General features: G+C 40.3%; 1 protein-coding gene across 4 annotated transcripts in view; it reads left to right on the top strand.

The window, feature by feature from the left end:
- Positions 1 to 27,068, top strand: part of GLS (glutaminase) — a 114,341-nt gene that overhangs the window by 13,131 nt on the left and 74,142 nt on the right. For all 4 annotated transcript variants that reach the window (XM_032763344.2, XM_032763346.2, XM_075070046.1 and 1 more), the window contains 5 exons: positions 4,645 to 4,741; positions 7,338 to 7,459; positions 13,030 to 13,159; positions 15,105 to 15,184; positions 16,556 to 16,719. In XM_032763344.2, coding sequence (XP_032619235.1) covers positions 4,649 to 4,741; positions 7,338 to 7,459; positions 13,030 to 13,159; positions 15,105 to 15,184; positions 16,556 to 16,719 — 589 coding nt within the window. In that variant the 5' untranslated portion in view covers positions 4,645 to 4,648. The remainder of the gene's footprint in view (positions 1 to 4,644; positions 4,742 to 7,337; positions 7,460 to 13,029; positions 13,160 to 15,104; positions 15,185 to 16,555; positions 16,720 to 27,068) is intronic.

Here is a 27,068-nt window from a genome sequence, read left to right as displayed (position 1 = left end):
CTGCAATGGGATTCCTTAACTGTGGTGGGACAATAGACGGAACCCAGATCCCTATCTTGGCACCGGAGCACCAAGCCAGCAAGTACATAAACAGAAAGGTACTTTTCAATGCCGCTGCAAGCACTGGTGGATTACAAAGGACATTTCACCAACATCAGTGTGGGATGGCTCGCGTCTTGAGGAACTCTGGTCTGTTTCAAAAGCTGCAGGAAGAGACTTTCTTCCCAGACCAGAAAATAACTACTGGGGATGTTGAAATGCCTACAGTTATCCTTGGGGACCCAGCCTACCCCTTAATGCCATGGCTCATGAAGCCATACAGAGGCAGCCTGGACAGGAGTCAGGAGCTGTTCAACTATAGGCTGAGCGAGTGCAGAATGGTGGTCAAATCTGTGTTTGGACGTTTAAAAGTGCACTGGCACAGTTTACTGACGCAGACAGACCTCAGTGAAACCAATATTTCCATTGTTATTACTGCTTGCTGTGCGCTCCACAATATCTGTGTGAGTAAGGGAGAGACGTTTATGGTGGGATGTGAGGTTGAGGCAAATCGCCTAGCTGCTGATTATGCCCAGCCAGAACCAGGGCGGTCAGAAGAATACAGGAGGGCGTGGTGCACATCAGAGAAGCTTTGAAAACCAGTTTCATGACTGGCCAGGCTATGGTGTGAAAGTTCAGTTTTTCTCCTTGATGAAACACCTCCCGCCTTGGTTCAGTCTACTTCCTTGTAAGCTAGCCACCCCCCCTCCCCCCTTCGATCACCACTTGCAGAGGCAATAAAGTCATTGTTGCTTCACATTCATGCATTCTTCATTAATTCATCACACAAATAGAGGGATAACTACCAAGGTAGCCTGGGTGCAGTAGGGAAGGAGGGAAGCGCCGAGTAGGGTGGGGGAGGAGGGAAGGCAGGGCCGGTGCAACCATTTAGGCCAATTAGGCGGTTGCCTAGGGCGCCAAGATTTGGGGGCGTCAAAAAGTGGCGCCCCCCCCCCAAAATTTCAAGAGCATTGATTTTAAGTTGACACTAAGTCTAAAAGAAAACTGAAGCACATGCAAGACAGCCTATTGGGGGGTGGGAGGGAAGGAAAATGATCTGAAGCCCATTGTAACTTTGTTCCTCAGAGTTCTGAGATAGAACATCAACAATCTATTACTGTGCCAGTCCAGAGAGCAGAGTATAAAAAGCTGAATCTAAACCTGTAATTCCTGGCATGCTATTGGAGGTGACGTTGTGAAGCTTCAAAAAAAGACTATTTGTTCTGGTATTTAACCATCATGTACCATATATACTTGTTCAGAAGCCGAGTTTTTTTTAATAATAAAGGGAAGCACCAGAGAAGGGAGTCGGCTTATGAACGGGTATGGAGAGGGAGAGGTGGGACATGGCCGCTCCCCACAACAGAGGGAGCAAGGTGGGGCAGCACAGCCAGAAGGGAAGAGGCAGGGCCAGAGTCTCTCCACTTCTGGCCAAGCTGCTCTCCTTCCGGCCTCCGAAGCAGCTGCAGCTCCAGGGTGGCAGGCCGTGGCGCTTGGCCTCACCCACCAGAGCACTCTGCGCCTGTGTTGCCCGGCCCAGCCTGCTGGAACATGCTGCGTCTGTGCTGCCAAGTCTGGCTCCCCGGAGCAGGCTGTGGCCACGCTGCCCAGCCTGTTGGAGCAGCTCCAGCCAGGCCAGAGACATCCTCCCCACATAAGGTGGGAAGGGATGGGATGGGGAGAGTATGAGGGTTCCAGGCTAGGGCTGGGGTCATGTGGGGGGTGGTCACGGGTTACTCCCTTGAATTCCAGCTTCTCCTCCCAAAAAAATTTCCCCACCAGTTGCTGTCCCGATCTGTCAGGGTAGGCAGCTGGTGTGCTGGGACACTTAGGTTTACCGCTGTGTCTGCGGACGCTCAAGGTAAACAAACCATCTCAGCCCACCAGCAGCTTATTCTGATGGCCTGGGAGCTAAAGTTTGCTGACCACTGAATTATAGGGTTGGCTTCTGAAAGAGTTATAAAAATTTTCCATTTTTACGTATACATTTTGGGGGGGTCAGCTTATAAATGAACCGGCTTATGATTTAGTATATACAATTTGGGGAGGAGCTGGGAGGGAAACAAATTTTATTGTGCTACCTCCTTCTGTTTCAGAACTGATCCTGCAGCATTGCATTGAAGGTGAAACAACAGAGAGAAATACCAGTTTAGAGAGGCAAGGAGACAGGATAGGAGATGTGCAAAATGAATTATTTAGAGAAGGTTAATCTGGCTCTTCTATTTACACTCTCTCGTAATATAAGAATAAGAGGCCGTTGAATAAAATTTAAGAGCCACAGACTTAAAACTGATGAAGCACTGTGCTTTTTTTAAAAAAAAATTTCCTCAGCTGTTCACAACGTGATTGATGGAAAGATCTGATTAGGATTGAAAAACTGTTTAGATGTGTATATGAATAGTGAAAGCATCCATACCAATATTAGGACATCATCCCTAGAGGCAGAATAAAAAAAAAAAGTTGTGCTTACAAGTGTGAGCCACCCGCTAGCTGATGGGGTAGGAACAAACTTGCATAGAGACCAGTTACTTCATAATTATCAACTCCTGAGGGAATTCTGTGCTTAACATTTGCAGAATTTTAAAATATTGTGCACATAATTTTTATTTGTCCATAAATAAATATGGCTACAGCATGGCAGTGGGAAGCACAGGCCGTTGGCTGCATTGAGGTGGGAGATCACCCTGAAGCTCCAACCTCCCCTGGTATAGGGACTTGGCAGTGAGGCTGCATCTGACCCTGACACAATGCAAAGGCTGGTCCTGCCCCAGAAACACCCCTGGGCTCTGTGCCAGGTGTGGGTGGGCGGGCTCAGCCCAGCAGATCCAAGTGTGGAGAGGCTTAGTGTGGGAGATCCAGATGTGAAGTGATAAGTTTCTGTGTGGCGCCATCTGCGTGTGGGCAGCTCAGTGGGAGATCTGGATGCACAGAGGCTCATTTGGGGGAGTTCTGGGTGCAGGGGCAATGGGACTCTGCAGGGGATCCAGGAGAAGAAGGCTGGATGTGCAGAGATAGGGCTCACTGTGGGGGAGTGGGGCTTGATGGGGTGGGGGGTCCAGGTGCAGCTGGCTGGGGATCAGTGGGATGGAGGTCTGGGTGTGGGGGGCTTGGAGGGGTCCAAGAGTAGCGGGTAGGGCTTGTCAGGGTGAGGGTTCAATGGGCCTCCTTAACGGGGGAGCCCCAGCTGCTACTGAGGGGATACTGCATGCTGGGCTCTTGCTTCCCCCTGTGATTCTCCTCTCCATTTTTCTTCTCCACCTCCCTCCCCTCACTCCCAAATTCTCGTCCTGCCCTATTTCACCCCCCTTTCCTCCCCACTGCCTCTTTCCCCTCATCCCCACCTTCTCTCATTTTTCCCCACCCTTACCCAGCTCCACTGCGGGTACTAAGTGTTGCACAGAATAGAAAACAGGAAGGCTCCCAGCACACACAAGGGGAGCACGAGTGGTACTAGAACCCAGGAGGCAGCATTCAGCTGCAGAGTCAGCCGAGCTGAGACTGCCTCCATCACCTGGGCAGCTCTGTGCTTGCAGAATCGGGGGTATGGGGGGGGGCAGTGGCATGTAACCCCACGTCTGTGTCCCCCCCTCCCCCCCGACCTCACCTCTGTTTGGAAGGGGGCAATCCCTCAGTAAACTGCACCCATGCTCCCCCCTGTGTATGGCTTCTCTGCAGGGTGGGGGTGGGGGTGTTTTCTGTGGGTGCGCATCCTTGCAGAATCCTCCAAAGAGTAATTATCCTACCATGGGTTTTTCATATCTTCCTCTGAAACTTCTGGCACTGGGCACTGTTGGAGAGAGTGGGTTAGATAGATCACTGGTCCTATCCAGTATGCTAATTTCTGAGGTTGTAAGAACTTTCTAACAGTTCCTTTTTGTTGTTTTCATATCTCATGCAGTTTAAGTATTTTAAAATTAAGATTCATGTTGTGTTCAGGGAAAGTGTGATGTGAAGAAAAGAATGTAGGCTATGAAAATGTAATGCACATATTTGTTCTGGTGAAAACCAGTATCTTATTTACACTTAGGTCTTTATGATCTCTAGACAAAGTCTTCCCTTCTTCATGTGTAACTCCCCCTGAAGTCAGTGAGAAGCCTGCTTGTGATTTCAAGTGTGGAATTAAGCCTTGTGAACAAAACAAAATTTGTGCCTCTTACTCTCCTTTGTTCCCCTGTTATATTGGGCTTTAACTTGATTTTCTTGTCAAGTGATGCAACATTTTTATCCATATGCATTCTCATCCTACAGAACCTCATGAACAGTAAGATGTGATGTAGCAGTTTCACAAGGTGATATTAGAATAGATATCTGTATCTCTTCTTTGATTTCTGAGTTTATTGCCATATACAAAACTGATTGTAATACCACTAATGCAAACTGTTGAACATCTTAACTACAGTTAAAAAAAAAAAAAAGTGAATATACATGCTGCTTTTTTAGCTTTCACCAAAAAATTGATAGTTGAACTAAATTTCGAAATAACTGTCCTGCAAATGTTCCCAAGTTCTCTAGTAGCAGAATTGGTTTACATTGCTTTTTTTTAGTGGATAAATTGTAAATAATGCATTTGCACTAACTCTTCTGTGACTTTCTTTTTATTCCTAGTAAGATGAAGCAAGGTCTCTTGCCTAGCTTGGAAGACTTGCTGTTCTATACTATTGCAGAAGGGCAAGAAAAAATTCCAGTTCATAAATTCATTACTGTAAGTTTCAGAGTGGATAAAAATCTGACATACACAACCCCCAGATTTTTTAAATTTGAATTCATTTTCCTTTTAAAAAATAAACTTAAGTATATTTGTAATTATGACAGCTTGAGTTAAGGCCAAAACGTATGTAGTAAGATCATGTACTGCTTGATTTGTTATTTATAAGTATACTGACTTTCTAAAGAAAGTCAAACCACTGAATTGGTGGAAGTCATTGGCTAAGCACCTAAAGCCAGAGGATGTTAAAGTCCTTTTGATAGCAGGTAGCCTTTTCTTCAGGTGCAGAGAATATTTTCTTCATTTCTGTTCATTTCCATTTTATCTAACTGTTCAACTAGTTCATTCAACGGTGAGAAACAGATTGGGAATTGAAGAATAGAAAACTTGTTTTCCTCTTCCAGTCAATGAATGAAAATGAAGTGTGAGAAGATGAACTCTGCTAGTCTGAAAGTGTTAAAGGACATGTGACCAGAAACAGTTCAAATCGCTAACTGGTGTTAATATTTGATTGGTTCAGTAAATCAGTTTTCAGTGTAAAAACATGTTTTGATAAACTTTTTTCTAATATATCCAGCACATTTAAGGTAGTTCTTTAACTACCAAAAACAATTTTAAAGTGAATTCCAAATTCCATTTGACTGCAGCTTGATACAGACCATGAGTTTGACGCATTTACTTATTAGATTTTTTGAATGATCATTTTCTAACATAATTAAGAATGTGAATAAATATACATTAAGCTATATAATTATTTACATAAATGTATATAGGTTTCAGAGGGGTAGCCTTGTTAGTCTGTATCAGCAAAAACAATGAGGAGTACTTGTGGCACCTTAGAGACTAACATATTTATTTGGGCATAAGCTTTTGTGGGCTGTAACCCACTTCATCAGATACATGGAGTGAAAATACAGTAGGCAGGTATAAATAACCAGTATAAATATAAAAGATAGGAGTTGTCTTACTAAGTGGGGGATCAGTGCTAACGAGGCCAATTCAGTCAAGGTGAATGTGGTCCATTCCCAACAGTTGACAAGAAGGTGTGAGTATCAACAGAGGGAAAATTACTTTTTGTAGTTACCCAGCCACTCCCAGTCTGTCTTCAGGCCTAATTTGATGGCGTCAAGTTTGCAAATTAATTCCAGTTGTACAGTTTCTCACTGGAGTCTGTTTCAGAAGTTTTTTTGTTGAAGTCTGTTACTGAGTGTCCAGGGAGATTGAAGTGCTCTGCTACTGGTTTTTGAATGTTACAATTCTGGAATTAATTTGCAAACGTGTCTGACGAAGTGGGTATTCACCCACGAAAGCTTATGCCTCAATACTTTTGTTAGCCTATAAGATGCCACAGGACTCTTTGTTGCTTTTTACAAAAACTAGTTTTCCCTCTGCTGATACTCACCCCTTCTTGTCAACTGTTGGGAATGGGCCACATCCACCTTGATTGATGGATAATCATAGAATATCAGGGTTGGAAGGGACCTCAGGAGGTCACCTAGTCCAACCCCCTGCTCAAACCAGGACCAATTCCCAGACAGATTTTTGCTCCAGATTCCTAAATGGCCCGCTCAGGGATTGAACTCATGACCCTAGGTTTAGCAGGCCAGTGCACAAACCACTGACCTCATTAGCACTGACCCCCCACACTTGGTAAGGCAACTCCCATCTTTTCATGTGCTGTATAAATATTTATACCTGCCTGCTATATTTTTCACTCCATGCAGCTGATGAAGTGGGTTGTAACACACGAAAGCTTATACCCAAATAGATGTGTTAGTCTCTAAGGTTCCACAAGGGCTCCTTGTTTTTTCTGATAAATGTGTATAGATATGCTGTATCCTACTGGTTAGTAAAAGTACCAAATTATGCCAACCAATGAGCATTAACCTTGCTTTAGGAAAATTACTTAAATTATAAATGCACCAAGATTAAAATTGATTAAATCAAGTTTTCTTTCTGATTTAAATCATGACTGAGAGAGAGTGATTTAAATCACTAATCTTTGTGCATTTTCAACTTCCCAAGTTCTATATAAAAACTAGTTGGTATAATAATACATTTTATGCTTTAGCAAGCAGCAGTCAGGAATATTAAATTAACTTCTCTGTTACATGGTGGGCTACAACTGTGACATTACTTGCTTTTCCAGACTTATCACAGTGATGTACTGAAGGCTCTACAAACAGAGTGTGGCTTTTCATAGACATTAGACTGCACGCAACTTGAAAGGATTCATTTGGAGGGTTCTTTGTGTCTGTCATTTAAGAATAAATACTGTTTTCTTGGGAATAATCTTTTTGCATACTCACATAAATTCTCCAACAATGTGGTATCTTCTCTCCAAGTTATGGCCCATTTAGTCAATTCACTGGTCTTGTTAAATCTGTGGAAGTCTTTACGCCAGTAGTAAGGGCGGCGTGGCAAGAGATTGGGGTTTTGAGCCCATGTATAATTTGATGAAATTTTGGTAGGCTGATTATATTTTTCTGTTGGAAGAGGAGAACAAATAGGGCTAAGCACTAGAGAATTTAATATTTCAGTAAAGGCGTTGTTCATATTTGTAGTAATTCTGACTACTTCTTTATTGTAATAGGCACTCAAATCTACAGGACTGCGTACGTCTGATCCACGGTTGAAAGAGTGCATGGATATGTTAAGACTGACTCTTCAAACGACTTCAGATGGCGTCATGCTGGACAAAGATTTGTTTAAAAAGTAAAATATTTTTGATAGTATAGTGATGTGGCTGCTATATTATACAGTACTAAGATCATACACATTAAGTCACATTCTGTCATGAAATATATATACTGTGTATAAATCTAATGTGTAGTTAAATCGAAAAATGAGTGAGACCCGTATTTAATTCAACTTACATTAAACTAGTATTTGAGAATGTTTCACTATCTCATGAAATACAGCCGGCTAGGTTCATGTTGATACTCAAGGAATAAAATCCTGCATCCCTCTTACCTAATTGTTCACAAAATGAAAAAAAGCCGTTCTTAAAATCAGGTGCTTTATGTGCACTAATTAGTAATACAGAAACTAAACTTATTTTTGAGAAAAAGAACACTGGAGACAGTATTACATTATAGTATTGTTAAATGTGCAGTAAGATGCAGGAAAGAATTAAGGTTGAATCTACATTTATAAATGAAATGTACAGGAACAGGCACACGATGCACTGAAAACTAACCTCTGACGTTCAGTCATTGGATAAGGTTTTTAAATACCTTTTTATGATACAGGGACTGCTAAATGATTTGGTTCAATTAAGTGTACATGCATCTTTACTAGTCTTAATTATGGAAAAGCTTTATACAATACTACACAGTGTAAGAGTTGTAAAATATCTGCAGCAAGTTAGCTAAACAATATCCGTGCCATTTACAAAGTTCAGTTCATGCCAACTGCTCTCCTTTCCCCAGTTTTCAGTTTATTTTGGATGTTTAAAAAGGAGTGTAAACTTATTTCTATTTATTTTTTCAGTATTGGGAATCGTTAAGTCTTGAAATGAGATTCTAGGCTTGCGTTAAGAGTAGGGTGTAACTTCTTTTCATTTTTATTCTGTGGCATGGTGATTCTGCAGACAAACTAGATCTGATATAGACATTTCTAAAATATACTGTTTAAATTCAAGTATTCTGTCAAAGTGTTACAGCCTGCTTCTCTTTGTGCTGGGTGGGATACTCCTTGCATTTGTGAAATGTCATTGGGGTCTATTACAGAGCAGGATGGGGAACAGTAATGTTATTAGCAGCAATAATTCATCCTCTTTCCTTCCCCCCTAGCTTTGCTAGTTAAAATAAGTGAAATGTTTACTTAAAAGGGTTTTTTGGAGGATGGGAAGAATTGGGGAAATAAGTGATTTGATCAAGTTATGTCAGAATAACAAAGCATTTCACTTCTAGATCACTTTATTGAATGTGGCATGAATCATTAGACCGTTAAAATGTACTATGTGAACTGATGAGAAAAATCAGTAGCTTTGTCCAGTTACTAATGAGTGGATGTTCAAGACTGAGTGTCCACTAGAAATGTTTGCAGATATAGTAATATATATTAGGTAAGGGTGTGAGATTTGTTTACAACATTTCTCTACTGGCAGAAACCCTAGTATAGGGCAGTTATACTTGATTAAAAAGTGCTTTTGCTGATGTAGCTTGCTTATTTCTGGGAACTGGTATAAGTTATTGACAAAAGAACTCATGCCAGGATAATCTGCTTCTACACTAGAAGGGTTTGTCTGTATAGCCATAGTGGGAAACCTTTTCTAGCAAAAACAAGACCTCCATGTCAAAACCAGATGATATCTGTTGGGTCACTTTTTGGTAACTCATTAAAAGGCTGAAGATTGAGCATGGAGACTGAATAATCTCTCGGTTTTGCTTCTCCATGTTTGGCTTTCTGTGTATAAGACTGACTATACTGAAGATTGGGGAAAAAAGACTAGATTTTTAATACTGAAAAAATTTTATGGAAAAGAGTGGGAGTTGATTTTATTTTTATAACTAAAATCAATTTCTATAACAGGTTGTCTCTATCCCTTGTATTTGCCACACAACACTGTTTTAGGGAGTGATGAGCTATTTTGTGTAAAAATGTCAAAATAAATACAATATTAAGCTTACGCACTTAACTCTTATGAAATAGGAAATGCAAAAGTTAGCGTCCAGCTGACACGCTGACTTCCCCACTGCACAAATGTAATAAATGGTACTGTTGAAACAATATCTATATATCTGATTTCATGTAACCTGTAACTCTCCAGTTTAGAAGTCACATTCTGTCTGAATTTTCCTTGCTGTTAACTTTTAACATCATGGATTACTAGTGAAAAGGAATGGGGGAAATTTAAACGTAGCCCAGGAATGACTCCGGTAAATATACAAAGGTTACTTATTTTTAAGTCCCCAGTTTGGTGGTGGTTGGGAAGTGAGGAGGTTAATGGAATTAGGAAATGGTTACAAAAACAGGAAATGTTGCTTTTCCCGTATGTCTCATGAGTCAACAAAACTAGATATTTTGTAAAAACAAAATTGCTTCTAAAGTGAAACGAACATGGAAAATGTCATCTAAAACAATTCTGGAAAGCTGTGAGGGACTCAACATGAGATTATGGAAAGTGTTTTTTTCCTTATTAGCAGCTGCTGAGCAACAACTATAATAATGCAAATCTGAATTTTAGACACTAATTCTCTTTCAGAGTAGGTGACTTGAATATTTAGCCTTCATATGAAAGAATTTTTGTCTTTGTCACAAGGCCCTTTGTCCCACCTTTATTGACCCTGAGTGACAGTCTTGTGAACCAGATCTCCTCTGATCTGCTGATAGAAAGCAGCAATTTGGGTATATTCCATTGTTAGATTTACATTTACAATCTGCAATCTGGCCTCCAGTGGTCTTTTTATTTTTTATTTTTTTATGAAACTGATCTTGTTATGTAAATCAAGATGGCAAATTCCTGAGAATTTTTCCATTCTAGGCTTAGTCATGTTTACCCTTAAATCTTCAAGTTACAAATGTTTTTATTCATTTGGATGGTCTGAAAGCTTTTGTGACAGGAGGTGCATTAAAGTGTTTGGAATATTTATATTAGCATAAAAGTATCTCATTTACCAAAAATTATTAAATTTGCTTTTGTTTTCCTGAGGTGATGTAGATTTGTTGCCCATGCTTTCAAATGTCTCCACTCTCTTTTAAAAGCTTTACTAGAAGAAGCACTGCTAGTTACATGTACTGGCATAGGTCCTGAGCCTGCCATAGACAGATACCCCAAATATTATTGAAAATGGTGTGTGTTCAGATTTGTATCTATAGCAGGACTGGGACCATATTTCAAATACTTTCCTAGTGGAAAGACTGACGAACAGGCTATGCAAACTCAAAAAGGTAGAGAAGAAAAACACCGTGGAAGAATTGTGAAGATAAGGGATATAGTAGGGAGGATAAAAAATAGTCTGTACTTATGCACCCCAGTATTCTGCCTTCCCAAAACTCTACTCCTGGATTGTACTGTGGGTGGTGAAACTCCATTTGCAGCCATATGGTGGAAGTTGGGGGAATTCAAGGGGATCCTGTTTCTGACAGTTTGGATAAAATTGGATTTATTTATTTATTTGAAAAAAATTCAGATTTTGATTTAAATCAGATTTTTTAATTTGTTTAAATTTTTAAAAATAAACTTTATTTAAAATGAAATCTAAACTTAATACAGAATATGTTTTGGCCTAAATTGCTTATAATCGCTTAAAATATTTTAAATAAAAAGTAAGTATGTTGAATCCGTGAGCCTCTTTTATAAACTTGGAATTAAAGGCTGCTTTTCTATATAAAGGGGCATGGTTTCCCCCCATTCTTATTTTTGAGATCAAGCTTTGTTCTGATTATTGGGGTGATATTGTAAATTCTGTATAGCCCTCTCACCTTCCTGAGTTATGTGCGTATACCTGCTAGAATGTCAGAATTTTATGCAACTGAATAAAAATAATTATTTTATAATATATCAAAAAATAGAAAATGGATAATAGATTCTTCTGTGTGCCCAGTTGTCTTAACTGCTGTTACTTAATTGCTTCCAAAAGAGCAAGGACCCCCTTCAGATAGGTAACAACCTCTGAGGGTTCCTGTTCATAGAGATGAAACAGGTATCTGAAAACTATGAGTATCTACCAAAAAGGGATAGATAGTTTGGAATGACTATGTCAGGATGTGCAAATTGAAAGGGTAACAAAGTAGGTCCCCTATGCAAATTTGGCAGGTTGCAACCAATAAAAAAAACACTATTTTAGGTATCCTTCAGAGACACTGGTTCTGTTCCTTTCTAGCCTTTCTCCTTCACTATTGGAGAGTTACCCTCTAGTATTTGGAGCAATCTTGTCAGTTGAATTTAGGATGAATTTCACAAAGTGTGAAGGGTCAACATGATTTAAACCTGAACTCGGGCTTCACAGAAAGTGAAGTTGCCACAGATTTAAGGAGAGAATATATTTATTCAGTAACCTGCGTACAACCTTATTTTGAGCTGTTAGTGATGCTGTAATACAGAATATTTGGAAATAAACCTTTTTGTTCTTCATTGTTCATAATTGAATGACATGTTTCCAGAAGTATCACCAATTAAAAAGGTTAGAATTTTGAACCATAATTTAGTGAGATTTCTTCGGAAAAATTAAGACTAGATGATATAAATTGTAGGAAGAAGACAATCTTTTTGAACAAAATTCTTGCAGCTCTTGAACTGATTTTGAGTGTGTTAAATTTTTTTGTGTGCTACAGTTTTAGAGGCTTAAGCAGACTGATAGAAAGTGTGCCGATTCTGTATCAGTGTTGCAGTAGTTTGCAAGCGTTTCTGTTTTGGACCCACTTCTCTCATTGGAATAGAGCTGTTCCTGCCCCATTCCTCCATTCTTCCCCTCATGATACGTCTGACATATTTACTATGTTTCACTTAACATATCTGTTGTCTTTTATTCTTTTTTCTTGTCTGTCTTGCATACTCTTGTGTTTTTCTTCTTCCTGCAACATTTCTCAGTTATCTTTCTCGACTCAGTCATCTTCCCTTTCTTACAGTTTTCCCCATTTTTGCTTTCTTGCCCACTTTAATCTTACACCTAGTTTCCACAACTTCCCTTGCCCCATGCCTTCCTGGCCCTCAGATTTACCAGAGGGGGTAGTGCTGGGGGAGGAGTGGGGAAGGATCTGTTGGCTCTTGTAGGAACAAGGGAGTAGAGAGGTGTACTCTGGGTGAGTTGGTGGAGCATCCAGCTGCTCGCTGTCCTCCAATTTCAGCATTTATGGGACACTTATACGGTTTGGGCTTGAGTGTGGCCATTTCCTCACCAAACTCAGAGAGGCTCCATTAGAAGGGCTGAGAGAAAAAGCCATCCCTGTGGCGCTCGGTGACTCCTAGTACACAGCAGGCTGAATAAAACTTGTGGTCGCATACAATTAGAAATGCAGTGCACCCCTGCAGTTGAAACCTTAAATAAGAACCTAAAATAATTAAAGAATAAAATGGGCTACTGTTTAACTGCTGTAAATAATCACTTTAAAATTTTCCCTAATATCTCTGTGGAATGGAAGCTTCTTTCTAATAAAGACTATCTTATGCCTGTAAGAATAATTAGGGGCCCAGTCATCCAGCCTTTACTCATGCACATAATGCTGTTTACTGCGGTGGATTACTCATAAGCAAGGGCTGGATAGGCCCTTTTTATAGTCCTCTGGGAGAAATAAAAGGCAGCTGGAATATTTACTAACATTTTTCTTATGTTCTGCAGGTGTGTACAAAGCAATATTGTATTGCTTACTCAGGCCTTCAGGCGAAAGTTCGTCATTCCAGATTTTATGTCGTTTACTTCACACATTGATGAGCTGTATGAAAGTGCTAAAAAACAATCTGGAGGACAGGTAATTTCCTTGTAAGAGTGTATGTGTGTTTTTGTTTTTTCCCCTTCAAACCTGCCCAGCCTAAAAGAGAACCACAGTTTGTTAAAAGCCAAACCAGTGGTTGATATATTTTAAGATGACTGTTTTAGGGGTGGGAGGAGTTTAGAATCCATTACAGTGGTTTTTTGAATTCTTGCAACCTAGTAATTTTTTATGCTTTTGGTTTAAATTAACCTAAACTGCATTAAATATAGTATAGTCTCATGCTTTGACATGCCTTCAACATCTGAAAGCATTGCCAAGCTTCTAATGACTTTTGGAAATGAACCAAATTCTGGGTTTTCTTCTAATTGAAGAGGTTTCCTAATACTTAATGAAGCCATGGAAATACTGTCTTGGTACTGATGGGTTCTGAGCTAACTGATATATGTGACCATATAAACATAATTAAACAGTATATGTTTAAATAGACTTTGATTTAGTGAGGTAGCAGTAGAGGTTTGTATGTCTTGTGATCTGAGTTCAAATTCTGTCTTGGACTAACAAGAGAAAAATTAGTGTTGTTGCTTCCTCATGCTTATTTGTATAAATAACAAAACTGCTGTATGATTTGGCATGATTCGAGTTATCTGCAAGAGAGCTCTAAGCCTTGGATAATAAATCCATTTAAGGACAGCATCTGAGACACTCTGGCATATCTCTGTGGGGGAAATTGTATATTTATCAATACCGTACTTCTGCTAGCCTATTGCATTTAATACATTGCTTTCACTAATTTTGTTTACAAGATTTTTTTAAAACTCTGTTGCAAATTAATTATGCTTATAATTTTGAAGATCCTGAATGCATGTGAGTTTGGATGTGAATTCCTCCTAGACCAGTAGTTCTTAACCTTTACTGCAGCTTGAACCCCTTTGGTTCTCAAAATATGTTCTCGCATCCCTTAAACCTATATATATATATATATATATATATATATATATATATATATAATTTGTTTACATTTTTAACAATTACTGTAATATACAATGTTTATAAATACATAGGTTTGATGAAACAAAATAGTTGTACTTAAGTGCATGTACTTAATTTGTGTTTTCGAGGATTTACCTTTTAAAAAAATCTGGCATGTCTCGCACCTCTAGAAAGGGCATCTCGCATCCCCAGGAGGTGCGTACACCCCAGGTTAAGAACCACTAGACCAAGCTGAAGGTTGTTATAGGTCACTGGAAAATACTTTTCTGTAAACTTGCAGTAAGGTTTGGGATTTTATCTATGGCTATTGGCACATTAATTTAGTCACTCAGCACATCTCACATACAGTATGCTCCTGTTTATCCAAAACCCTATTATCCAAACTTCTCTGTTACCTGAATCCCTTCCTTGTCCCCTCCCCAAAACATCAGCATGCTTTCAGCCATCTGGTGGAACCCCCTTCACCCATGCACAGCTGCTGGTAATGTATATCCCTGCCCCCTCGACTCCTCCCCACACCTCCACTATGGAGTTGCTCTTCAGCTGGTTGCTGTTATAGCAGTGGCCCTGGATGATGCAGCACCGAGGTGCCAAGCTGCCATGCTGCTTCCTGGGTGGCCCACAGGAGATAGTGATGGGTCGTGCACGCACCGAGCAGCTGCAGTAGAAGCCTGGGTGCAAGAGTCTGCTGCCTAGTAGTTATTGCACACATGTGTAGTGATAATAGTAAAGTCTATTCACTGTACAGTTATTTCTGACTGTAAGGGAGAGCACTAGAGGGGATTGGTGCAAGAGACTTTCTTCTTGCTTATCCAAACTTCTGATTACCTGAATAAAATCTCTGTCCCCCAAGCTATTCGGAGAAGTGGAATATGCTGTATTCCACAGCATAATGTCTGCAGATGTTTGTGCCTGTACATAGCTTAATAATGAAAATAAACATTTTAACAATCTAATGAACTGTATAATTTTTATTTAATATTTTGGATAGGTTGCTGACTATATTCCACAACTGGCCAAGTTCAGCCCTGATTTGTGGGGAGTGTCACTTTGCACGGTGGATGGACAGAGGTATATTTTTAGCATGTTTAAGATTTTCACTATTGGTATAATTTAAACTACAGCAACAGGAGCAGAACTCTCTAATTGTGATGTTATATGGCTCAGTTAAGTTTTTTTATTGGTGTTACCCATACAGTAGAAACCACTTCATTTTATTTGGAGCAGTAGCCACCAGATCTTGTCTTTTGGTATTTGGCAGTACAGCATCCATGATAGTAGCATTTAGTAGTGATCTTATGAATGAACTTCAGTATTAACCCAATGACTTTACAGCTGCAACAGATGACTTCTGTTGTTAGTAGCTACACAGTGAAGATTGGCTGTAAAGAGGACTTATTTGGGAGGCAATCTTTGATAGGAGCTATCTTTTGAGAAACCCCCTTTACTTCTGAAATTAAAATATATGTATTCTGACAAAAGGACTGGCCTCCCCCGTTAACATGCCAGTTTTAATGTGTAATATTTTGTTACTTAAGTTAGTAACCTACTGAAAATTGCTTCACTGGTACATGAATTATTTTTTTTTTTTTTTTTGTTCTTTGCTTTAAAATGTTAACTCAAGATCTGTTCCTCTTTGTCATGCTCCTAAAGTTAGAATTTTGCCTTGTTAGGAATATTACAAAATATCTTAATGAAAGGCCATCAAATATATTGTTAATGCCATCAAAGGGGTTCTGTGAGCGCCATTAAAGGCCTCTTAAAATCTCCTTTTTGAAAATATAGCAAAAAATTGTACTCTTAAAACTCGGCAGACAGACAAGGACTTGGCAAGTTTGAAGACCCATATTCTAAGCAGATTCAGACTACTTTTGCTAATCCATTCTTGCTTTTACAAACATTCTGAATTAGTTGTTAAGACATACTAAGCAATCCATTTAATCAAATTTTGTCTTTCATAATCTCATTACAGAGCAGATGTTTGCACTGGGACCCTATGAAATGTAAATCTATTGCTTGAACGCAGATCTGGAAGCTCAAACCCAAGTTGGATTGCTTTAATTATCTAGACACAAACAGGTGTATCTGTTCTGGGTGCAGGTTGTTATCTTAGTAACTTGAGCACAGGACTGGGATTCAGGAACTCCTTAGTTTTAGCTCTGACACAGATGCCTCTCTCTAGACTTCAGCAGCTCATTTACTTCTGTTTTCTTATTTATATAGTGATTACCAATGTTTGACTTCACTGTTGCCTTTACACACATTGAAAAACAAAACACGTCGAATTGATCAGAGACTTCTGTTCTTTTAAAATCTAATTTAACAATGTTGGTAGTATAAAAAGCAATAAATAATAGTCTGAAGAACTAGTGCAGCAATTAATCTTGGCACAGTGATCAAAAAAGGGAAAATATTAAATAATTTTATCTGTTTCTCTGCTAGGCATTCTGTTGGAGATACCAAAGTCCCTTTTTGCCTTCAGTCCTGTGTAAAGCCTTTGAAATATGCTGTTGCTGTTAATGACCTTGGCACAGAGTATGTGCACAGATATGTTGGTAAAGAGCCTAGTGGATTAAGATTCAACAAACTCTTCCTGAATGAAGATGGTAAGAATTATATAATATTTAATAATGAAAATCGTCTACGTCTTGTTTGAGATCAGAATATCATAAAGGAAGATACCATGTAGTTTATTTTTGGTTTTTGTTTTTTTTTATTCAGTACATCAGATTTGTATCCTCTCATCAAGCCGATTATTAGGTTCAGTGCCCCCAGTGTATTTTGCCCATGGAATTGTTTCACCGTTTGATTATAAGTTACCAGTTTTGTCTCACTTCCAGAATTGGCATAATATACTTTATTGGGTTTTTTAATTGCCTGTGTACAATTTTATAAATATTAGTTATGGTGATGACTGTAAAGTTCCTTTCATAATGCGTGTTTTTAAAAATAACTATTATGGAATTCAACTCTTATTTAATTGAGTAAGTGGAGCTGGGTAGCTAGTCTTGCCTTCTGCAAAATGGTTTCTTGATCTTAGGATGAGATGTTAAATTGATTGGAAGAAATGTGATTGAGTCATCCTCTCCATTCTCACAGAGAATCTGGTGCTAGTGCCAGATACAAATGCTGGCTGGCTTCCAGATAATAGAAGTGGAAGATGACTGTCCCCCACAGATTATCTAACACTGAAAGTGTTCTGCTTCTGATTCAAAACAAATGTTTGAAATAGATTTTTTTTTTCACAAGAATGTTTTATCTAAAATTCTATATAATATTTTATCTAGACTGCTTTTACTGTATATAGTAATACATGAGCATAAAAGTGCTGTTTTTTAAAAACAGAGTGCTAAAATATTGGAAGGATGACTCATTTAACCTTGGAGGAAACACTGGATTTTTGTCTCTGAAACACATATTTCTAGTGGATCTTGCTCAGTAAGAGGTCAGACAACATTTCTGTTGCCATGGTACTGCAATTAATATTTAACAGAATTTGATCATGAAAGATGTAATCCTTTAAGAACGTTGTCTTTCTGTTTAGGAATGTATTTAATTCTTACATTTGTCATACCAAAGTATGAACATGAATTTTCTATTACTGAGATGTGGCCATTAGCATTTTGTTCCATCATGCATAGTGTTTGGTTTTTTTGTTTTGTTTGATAATGTCCACAAATGCTGAGGTGCCGTACAAACATAGAGGAGGAGGAGCTGTCTCTGCCTTGAAAAACTCCCAATCTAAAAATTTACTGAAAATCAGCCAGCTTTATACTGTATCCTCAATTTAACGTAGTTCCTATTGATATAATGAGGAAAGGCATAGAAGTTATGGTTTTCTTGTTTTAATATAGGTTTAGAACAAAAAAAATTCAGTTAAATAAGAAAACTTATAACTAGTAAATTCTTTTTTTATATTAATATAAATAGTTTAAACAAACAAGCAAAAGAATTATAGAATAAGAGATTCTTTTTTTTTTTTTTTTTTTTTTTTTTTAATACTCTCCTACATGAAATTAACTGAAAATGTGTGGCAGTATATTACAATGTTGTTTTTCTGCTGGCTGACATAAAGCTAAGGACAGAGGCAAAATAACAGTAAATAACAGACTTTTCCTGTCATAACTGAAATGTAAATCCATAGAACAGATGCTGAAAATGAGGAGCTAGGCAGACAGTGCAGTTGCATAGAGAGAAGGAATATTTTTTTTTTTGTATATAATGTTTCGCTATAAATTTAACCCATGTGTGTCATCTGGGTGCAGCAGAGCACCTGGCACACATTTGGTCTTTCATGAACACATACTCCTCTTAAATGAGCAGGTTTGTAAATGGGAGTTATACATTGTATCCTTTAGGACTGGGTTTTTTTTGTATTTCTCCACATATAATGCTAGTATTGAGACTCCAGCTAGAAAGAGGGACAGGGAAAACTGTAAGTAAAACTGGAAAAAAACAAAATAAAAAACCCTCTAAAAATGAATTGAACTAACTTTTCTAAGGATAAAAATATCGTTAAATGTTAAGGTATCTTAGAAACTTCAAGGGCTACAGGCTTGGCTATGTTCCCTTTGGAAGACGGGGACTATTCTTTATCCAGAAATATAAAACTCTCGTTTTTAGCTCTGCGGCACTGTGAAATATCCCGCAAGCCTTCTCCTAAACCATAAGAACTAATCCAGAACTGATTGTCCATCCTGCACCTTGAAGCAGATCAGGAATTTCAAATGTTAGAATGTGTCTCTGGACTATGTATTAGTGGGCTGACTGCAGGTGAGATGTTTTTAAGGGGTTATTGAATGGCCCACCCCAAAATCAAAGGAAGCGAAACGCATGGACCTCTTTGGCAGGAAAACTTATTCTACAGGGGGCCTCTCTCTTCTAGTCGTGAACCAGCTTGTGATTCTCAGCAGATACAGTTATAATTTGTGGTCTGCGATCCTTAAGTTCCAAGAACTCCCATCTGAATCCTGCATGGAACTGGGGTCCATTGCCAAGGAGGGCAAGCTGGTAGCCCAAACCTCCCTCCAGGGCTCCCTTGACTCCGCAGACACAGCAGCTCGCACTTTGGCCTCCAGCATCACCATGTGTCAGAATGCATGGCTCCAGTCATCCGGCCTGCCACCTGAAGTGCAACATACCATTCAGGATCTTCCGTTTGACGGCCAGGGCCTGTTTGCTGAGCAAACTGATTCTTACCTGCATGCCCTGAAAGACACAAAGGAACACCATAATATCCTTGGGCATGCATACCCTGGCAACTCAAAGAGAGCCATTTAAGCCTCAACCCCTGCAACAGCACCCCTTCCCTCCCAGACCTAGGCAGGACTGCTCCCGTAGAAGAAGCAGGTACCCACACCCTTCTTTGGGACAGAGCCAGGGCCAATCCAAGCCTGCCTCGGGCCCTAAGCGCCCATTTTGAAGGTGCGCTTGAGGACGGACTACCAGTGCAAAACCCGGCCAGCTATCCCTTCCTGAACCGTCTATCCCGTTTCTACCATGCCTGGTATCTTATTACATTGGACTGTTGGGTCCTTCGCACAATAGAGGCGGGATATCCTGTCCACTTCTGGTCTACTCCTCACCCCCACTCCCTTCCTTCCCCGTCCCTCTTTAGGGACCCCTTGCAAGAGCAACTTCTCATCCATGAGGTACAGACACTCTTCACCCTGGGAGCAGTGGAGGAAGTGCCTCAAGAGCTCAGGGGCAGGGGTTCCTACTCATGCTACTCCCTCATTCCCAAGGCAAAAGGAAGCTTAAGGCCCGTTCTGGACCTCAGGGAGCTCAACAAGCACATCATCAACCTGACATTCCTTATGGTCTCGTTGGCCACAATGATCCCTTCCCTGGACCCAGGAGATTGCTATGCCACCCTCGATATGAAAGACGCCTACTTTCACATCTCAATCATCCCGTCCCACAGACGTTTTCTCCAGTTCATGATACACAAGATGCACTACTAGTTCACAGCTCTCCCGTTGTGCTTGTGCACAGCCCTTCGTGTCTTCACCAAGTGCATGGTGGTCGTGGCAGCTTTTCTTCGCCATCATCACGTTCGTGTGTTCCCATACCTCGACGACTGGCTTATTTGGGGTTGATCTCACCAGCAAGTCCAGTCTCAGGTGTGGTTGGTCATGGACACATTCAATCATTTGGGCATCATGCTGAACGCCAGCAAGTCTGTACTCTCACCGCCACAGATGATAGTTTATCGGAGCAGTCTTAGACGCGACCCAAGCTCGGGCTTTCTTCCCACAGGCCCGGCATCTAGCTCTAACAAACATAATCACCAACCTCTGCAGGTTCCCCACCACCACAGCGAGGCAGTGTCTCAGGCTGCTGGGTCACATGATGTCCTGCACCTACGTAGTGTAACACACCAGACTACGTCTCAACCCCTACAGATGTGGTCGACTGGGCCACGACAACCTAGATATGGTGCTTATGGTCCCGAGCCCCAGGTTCAAGACTCTGCATTGGTGGCTGGACCCTCAAACGGTAGGTGCTGGGGTCCCATTTCATCCTCCCCAACCCACCCTAACTCTGATCATGGACGCATCCGCGTTGGGATGGGGGGCTCACCTCAAAGACCTGACAATGCAGGGTCTGTGGCAGCAGAAAGAGCTAACTCTCCATATCAATAAAAAGGAGCTCAAGGCGATCCACCTTGCATGTCAAGCATTCCTTCCTCACCTATGAGACGTTGCATAGAAGTTCTGACAGACAAGACCATGGCCATGTTTTATCTGAACAAACAAGGTGGAGCCTGGTCGTTGCCACTCTGCCACGAAGCCCTTCTTCTGTGGGAATTCTGTTTAGCCCACTCTATCATTCTCCAAGCTTCATACCTGCTGGGTGTTCAGAACATGCTGGCGGACAGGTTGAGCAGATGCTTCCCTATGCATGAATAATCGATGTGCCCAGATGTCATCTATTCAATCTTCCGCACCTGAGGTTTCCCTATATCGACCTGTTCACTTCGCGGACCAACAGGAAGTGCCCAGCCTTCTGCTCCTTCAGGGGTCACAGTCTGGGCTCGATCGTGTATGCTTGCCTGATCCCGTGGTCAGGCCAGCTACTCTATGCTTTTCCGCCATTCCCCCTGATCCACAAAGTACTTCTCAAAGTCCACAGGGACAAGGCGGCTGTCATGCTGGTGGCCCTTGCCTGGGCGCACCAGTGCTGGTATCCCAACCTGTTGGAGCTATCAATACGGGCGCCCTGTCTTCCTCTCAGTCGCTACCTCATCTTGCAGAACTATGGTCGTCTCTTACACCTGGACTTTCAGTTGCTCCATCTTATGGCCTGGAGGATCTGTGGTTAAACCAGGCTGAGCATGCCTGCTCGGACTCGGTATGGTGCGTAGTTCTGGAAGGCAATAAACCCTCTACCAGACTCACTTACGAAGCTAAATGGAAAAGGTTTCGCACATGGTGCGCCCAGCAGCAGGTATCCCCACTTCAAGCTCCGATACCCTGCATCCTGGACTACTTAATGCACTTGAAAGACCAACATCTCGCCTTAGGTTCCCTCAAGGTTCACCTTGCGGTCATTTCAGCATTCCATCCAGGAGTGGTGGGACACTCAGTGTTCGCACACCTGGTCGTGTGGTGCTTCCTGAAAGGTTTGGAAAAGATCCATCCCGTGATGAAACCTCACGTGCCGGCCTGGGACCTGAACTTCTTTCTTTCCTGTCTGAGTCGTCCTCTTGAGCCACAGGCTTCCTGTTCACTCCCTTATCTTTCCTGGAAGGTACTCTTCCTAGTGGCCATTACTTCAGCATGCTGGGTTTCCGACCTATGAGCTCTCACATGTGAACCACCTTACACCATTTTCCACAAGGGTAAAGTTCAGCTGAGGCCTCACCCAGCCTTCCTGCCAGAAGTGGTATCTCGTTTCCATGTAAGCCAGGACATTTTCCTGCTGGTTTTGTACCCGAAACCACATGCCAACCTTCGGGAGCAGCGTTTTCATTCACTGGACGTTAGAAGAGCCCTCGCCTTCTATATAGACCGCACAAGGTCATTCTTTAAGACGACTCAGCTGTTCGTCACCATTGCAGAATGGAGGAAGGGCACTCCGGTCTCTGCCCAGTGGATATCTTTTTGTGGATTACCGCATGTATCCGTACCTGCTACAATCTGGCGAAAGTCCCTCCGCCTGCTGTTACGGCTCACTCCACAAGGGCTCAGGCATCGTCTACGGCCCTTCTGGCAAATGTACCCCTTCAGGACATCTGCAGGGCTGCCACATGGGCCTCAGTGCATACCTTCACGTTGCACTATACCATAGTCCAGCGATCCTGAGATGATGCGGCCTTCAGCAGGGCTATTTTTCAGTCCATGCTACCTTGACTGCGACCCCACCTCCGAGGTAAGGCTTGGGAGTCACCTAACTGGAATTGATATGAGCAAGCACTCGAAGAAAAACGGTTACTCACCTTTTTGTAACTGTTGTTCTTTGAGATGTGTTGCTCATATCTATTCCATTCCCTCCCACTTTCCCCTCTGTTGGAGTATCTGGCAAGAAGGAACTTAAGGGGGGTCGAGCTGGCAGGGTCTTATAGAAAAAATTCTTGTTGTTAGTCCCTAAGTGCATGACTTTGCACTATTAAATTCCATCCCATTTCTATTACTTCAGTTTACAAGGTTGTCCAGATCATTTTGTATGATATTCCGGTCCTCCTCTGTATTGGCAATATCTCCCCACTTTGTGTCACTGGAGATTTTATTAGCACACTCCCACTTTTGTGCCAAGATCAGTAATAAAAATGTTAAATAAGATTTGTCCCAAGACCGATTCTCCATCATCTGCTTGAATCCTCTTAGAAACTCAACCATAGTTTCCACCTGCATTTCCAAACCTTGGATCTTCTCTTCCATCAGCTCTATCAGGCAGCACTTAATGAAGCTTTTCTCAGGTACCCACTTCAGGATCACGTACATTCCGCAGCTTCCTCATCTAGTCATCTTTATTGTCTGTTCCATTGCTTGGATCACAGCTACTGTTGCTTCTATGCCTGTCATAGCCTTCCCACCTAAAGTTCACTGCCCCCTAATTACCAGGGGCTTCTCCTCCAACAGTACTCCAACTCAAACTGTCTTGTTTACAGCTCTGTTTGCTGGCTCTTGTGGATTGCCATATTAGTGTTCTGTAAGCTCTCCTGCTCCCGTAGCACTTCTTAACATGGTTTCACTTGAGTGCAGAAATTTCTCTGAAGTAGGAAATCCTGTGGTAATTTTAGATATAACAGATGGCTCATTTTTCCTTTGGCTGAGACATTTTCAAGTGACCTCTTACGACAGATTGGCCAGTTAGATATGATCCATAGTTTTATATTCAATAGTGTTAAATTTTTCTCTGCTAACTTGGAATGCAGCCATGCAATCTTTACTTTATGCATGTGCATAACGTTACTCATGTGTATAGTGTTTGTACGGTTTCATCTGAAATTTTAGAATTAAGATTTCTTATCATGTTTACTCATCTCATTATTACATAAGAACGAATATAGTGTCATATCCTTGGTATAGTTCCAGGTATGTAAGTGTCTGTTGTCTGAGCCAAAGGCAAAATGATTCAGCTGTTAGGTCTAAAAATTACAGTAGCACCACAGCTCAATATTTATATGGCATTGTATGCGTATACTTGTAATAAGCAGGCAGTATTCCTTATCATAATGAAAATTGTTCACTGCAGGGTACCATGTTAAGTGCTAAGGGAGTAGAAGTTTGTATGAAACAAGTTGGGATGTTGAATGCTAATCTGATGATCATAAGTAACCTGAAGCATCAGTATGCTCTTTATTTCAATATAATGTTCTGTATGGATCTGACAAGGGCTATGAAGTATACAGAGATAGTGATTCACACAGTAGTGCAAGTAGCTGAATTTTCAGTAGTTCAGTATTGAATTTACTCCCTTTTTTGTCATTTATATCACAACAACTGTTAATGCAGTGTTTTATGTTAATCCACTCTTTAAAAAATCCTGTCTATAATGATATGAGAACACTCATATAAGAGAAGACATTGTAAGTAACACTTGAATAATAAAAAGCCAAAAAAACTCCTTAAATCTAAAATCTGTGGAATATACGTTTTTTCATTTCTTCTCCAAACAATGGCAATTAGATGACTTATTTGGGCTTCCTGTTTGCACAGTTTGTTTCTTTTAAAAAGATTTTGGTGTGTTCTGCTAATAGTTCTTTGCACTAATAGAGTAACTTTCATTTAGGTATCTTAAATTGCTTTACAGAAGTGTGTATTATTTGTAATTTACAAATGAGCAAATTGCTGCACAGGGAGGATGTGAGGTTTTTCCAAGAGACTATAAATCATTGTATTAGCTGAGATTAGTGTGTTGTTTCTTAATGCTCTGCTGCTTCGTACGTGCACATTGGGATGTATATTTATAACTTAGGGCTTGTCTTCACTACCAGAGAGACCGATACCAGCTGCATCAATTGCAGCAGTGTCAATTTAGTGGGTCTAGTGAAGACCCACTAAATCGATGGCACAGTGTTGTCCAGTTGACCCTGGTACTCCACTTTTCCGAGAAGAGTAAGGTAAGTTGACCAGAGAACAAGGTGGATAAAAATCAATGATTTAAAAAAAAATCAATTTTTTTTTTATTTAAATCAGATTTTTTGATAAACTGCTTTTTGAGGAAAAACCTGTCTAAAAATAGTTTTAATTCAGATACATTATAGCTCAGAGATATCTCATCATGGAATAGGGATTATAAATTCTTATTCTATAATATGAGACAATATATTCATGTAATGTTTAAGACAAGTTTTGTAAATAAGTTCCAATAGTTTGTAGATTAGGGACTCATCTCATGGGGTTCTACAAGCTTCTGTATAGATTAACCTAAATAACCTTTCTTTCTACCCAATGGGACTCAGTGCTCAGTCTAGAAGATACCATCAGGGATGCTTAGTTTTGCAGTTGTCAAACTGTGGATTTTTGTCTCCAGAGGTAACATGCTTGGTAACAACAAAAATGTTTTTAAATAAATAATATACAGAGGTGAGAAATAAGACCACAACAAATTTGTCCCTCTACAGATTTGTGTACACAGAGTCAATCCCTTACCTCTCTCTAAAAGTGAAAAGTTTTAAAAAGTTCAATGAATAGAAGATTGTTGGAGGTGGAATAGATCTGGACAAGAAGAAGCCTGGAGATAAATGTGAGAAGCTAGGGACATATGCTTGTTTTGTTAAAATATTGTATATTTGCTGTTGAAGGAAAAAATCCAGAATACTTAATGTTGTTGTTTTAGTTAAATAAAACAATTTAAATATCTGTCTGGTGGTGATCTCTTCCTAATACGGCATGGCAAGAAAATCCTTCAAATATTAATGATTTAACCTGTTGAATTGGAGATAGTTCACCTCCCAATGACTTCAAATAAATATCTGCTTCAATTACCTTTGGTAAATGAAATAACCAAACAATCATTCATTTTCTGATATAGCTGTAAAGCTGAACAGTGATTTATTTTGAAAACTTTTCAGATTAATGTGTACCTTTTAAAAAGGAAACCTACATCTATCTCTGAGTTGTGAAGAATATGTATTAAGATTATAACAACCAACAAGAATGCACTTTTATGTAGAAAACCATGATTAAATCGAGTCTTCCTGACTAGTGATTTAAATCATGATTTAAATCAAATCCACCGTGCCAGAGAATGTTCCCTGTCAATGCAGTGCAGTGAAGAAAAGTTATTCACGTAGCTGAAGTAGCGTAAGTTAGGTCGATTTACCCCGGTAGAAAAACAAGCCCTTACCTAACAGGAGCCATGCTTATCTGTCAGTTACACCAGTTTGTATTTGAATAAATATATGTTGTGGACTTTATGGAAAGCTTCTTTTGGAGGCTGAAAGTAAAGGCCTGGCTTTGTCCTTGAGTATAGTACTAAATACTTAGATGGGTTCTCTTGCTTCCCGAGTGAAAGGACTGTCTGTGTGAACAGCCCTTGTGTAGGGGCTCCCTGCACTCTTCTTCCTATCTCTTACATTGCGCACCTGTCCAAAGGCTTAGCATGCCTTATATGTTTTGGGAAGCATGACATGTATTTGACCTGAGCCATGATCTTTTCAAATATACGTATATAGTGTGCAAGAGTTGACCTTTTCTTTCTGTACGTGGAGTTTGCAAGCCAAATAACTAGGGAGTCAACACAAAAAGGGCATAAGGTCAACAGAGGAAAAGCAACCGGGAAAACTGGCAGAGAAGAGATGGTGTAATTTGAGTGTACTAGGGGAAAGGTCTAAGTTGCATATGGAATAATGGTATGGGTGTGGGCTTGAGCAGCTATTCCAACAATGCAACAGTAATGAACCATTAGAATAATAACTTCACTGTTGTACAATATGGTTCTCATGGAGGCTCTATTGTAAACACACATTTCTCCGATAAACAAATGACTGTTCTCCTGGGGACTACTTATTTTCCCTTTGGGGTGGAGCTATTTGATCTACATGACCATGTTAGAGAAAAGAGAATCCATGATGGACTGAGGGGAAGAAACATGCTTCTTATATGCTCACATAACCTATATCAGTATTAATATTTCTGTCACATTTAAATTTGACAGTTATACACTGAGTAGTGTATTGGAGGACATAATTGTTGGGGGACAAATCTCGATGCTGGGCACAAAGAGGGCAAACCAGCTAATAGGGAAAGGATGTCAGGGTTTATGCTTTGGAGTACTGTGTCTTTGGTGGATCTGAGGACATCCGGTGCAAGTGTACCCATAGGTACTTGAGATTGCATTAATAGTGTAGGAGGAGACTGTGGGGACTTTAGTAGGCTAGGTAAGTTTTCTTTCATTCTCAGTTAAACTTCAAATAAAAGTGTAGCCAATAACTTTTAATGTTTGCCTGTATGGCATATATTCATATATATGGTTTAGTGGCATTTGATGATCATTTTTGTCTATC

The sequence above is a fragment of the Chelonoidis abingdonii genome, chromosome 10 (assembly GCF_003597395.2).
Source record: "Chelonoidis abingdonii isolate Lonesome George chromosome 10, CheloAbing_2.0, whole genome shotgun sequence".
Lineage (NCBI taxonomy): Eukaryota > Metazoa > Chordata > Testudines > Testudinidae > Chelonoidis > Chelonoidis abingdonii.
The sequence above is the reverse complement of the archived record's forward strand: the minus strand, read 5'-3'. Positions and strand labels throughout refer to the sequence as shown.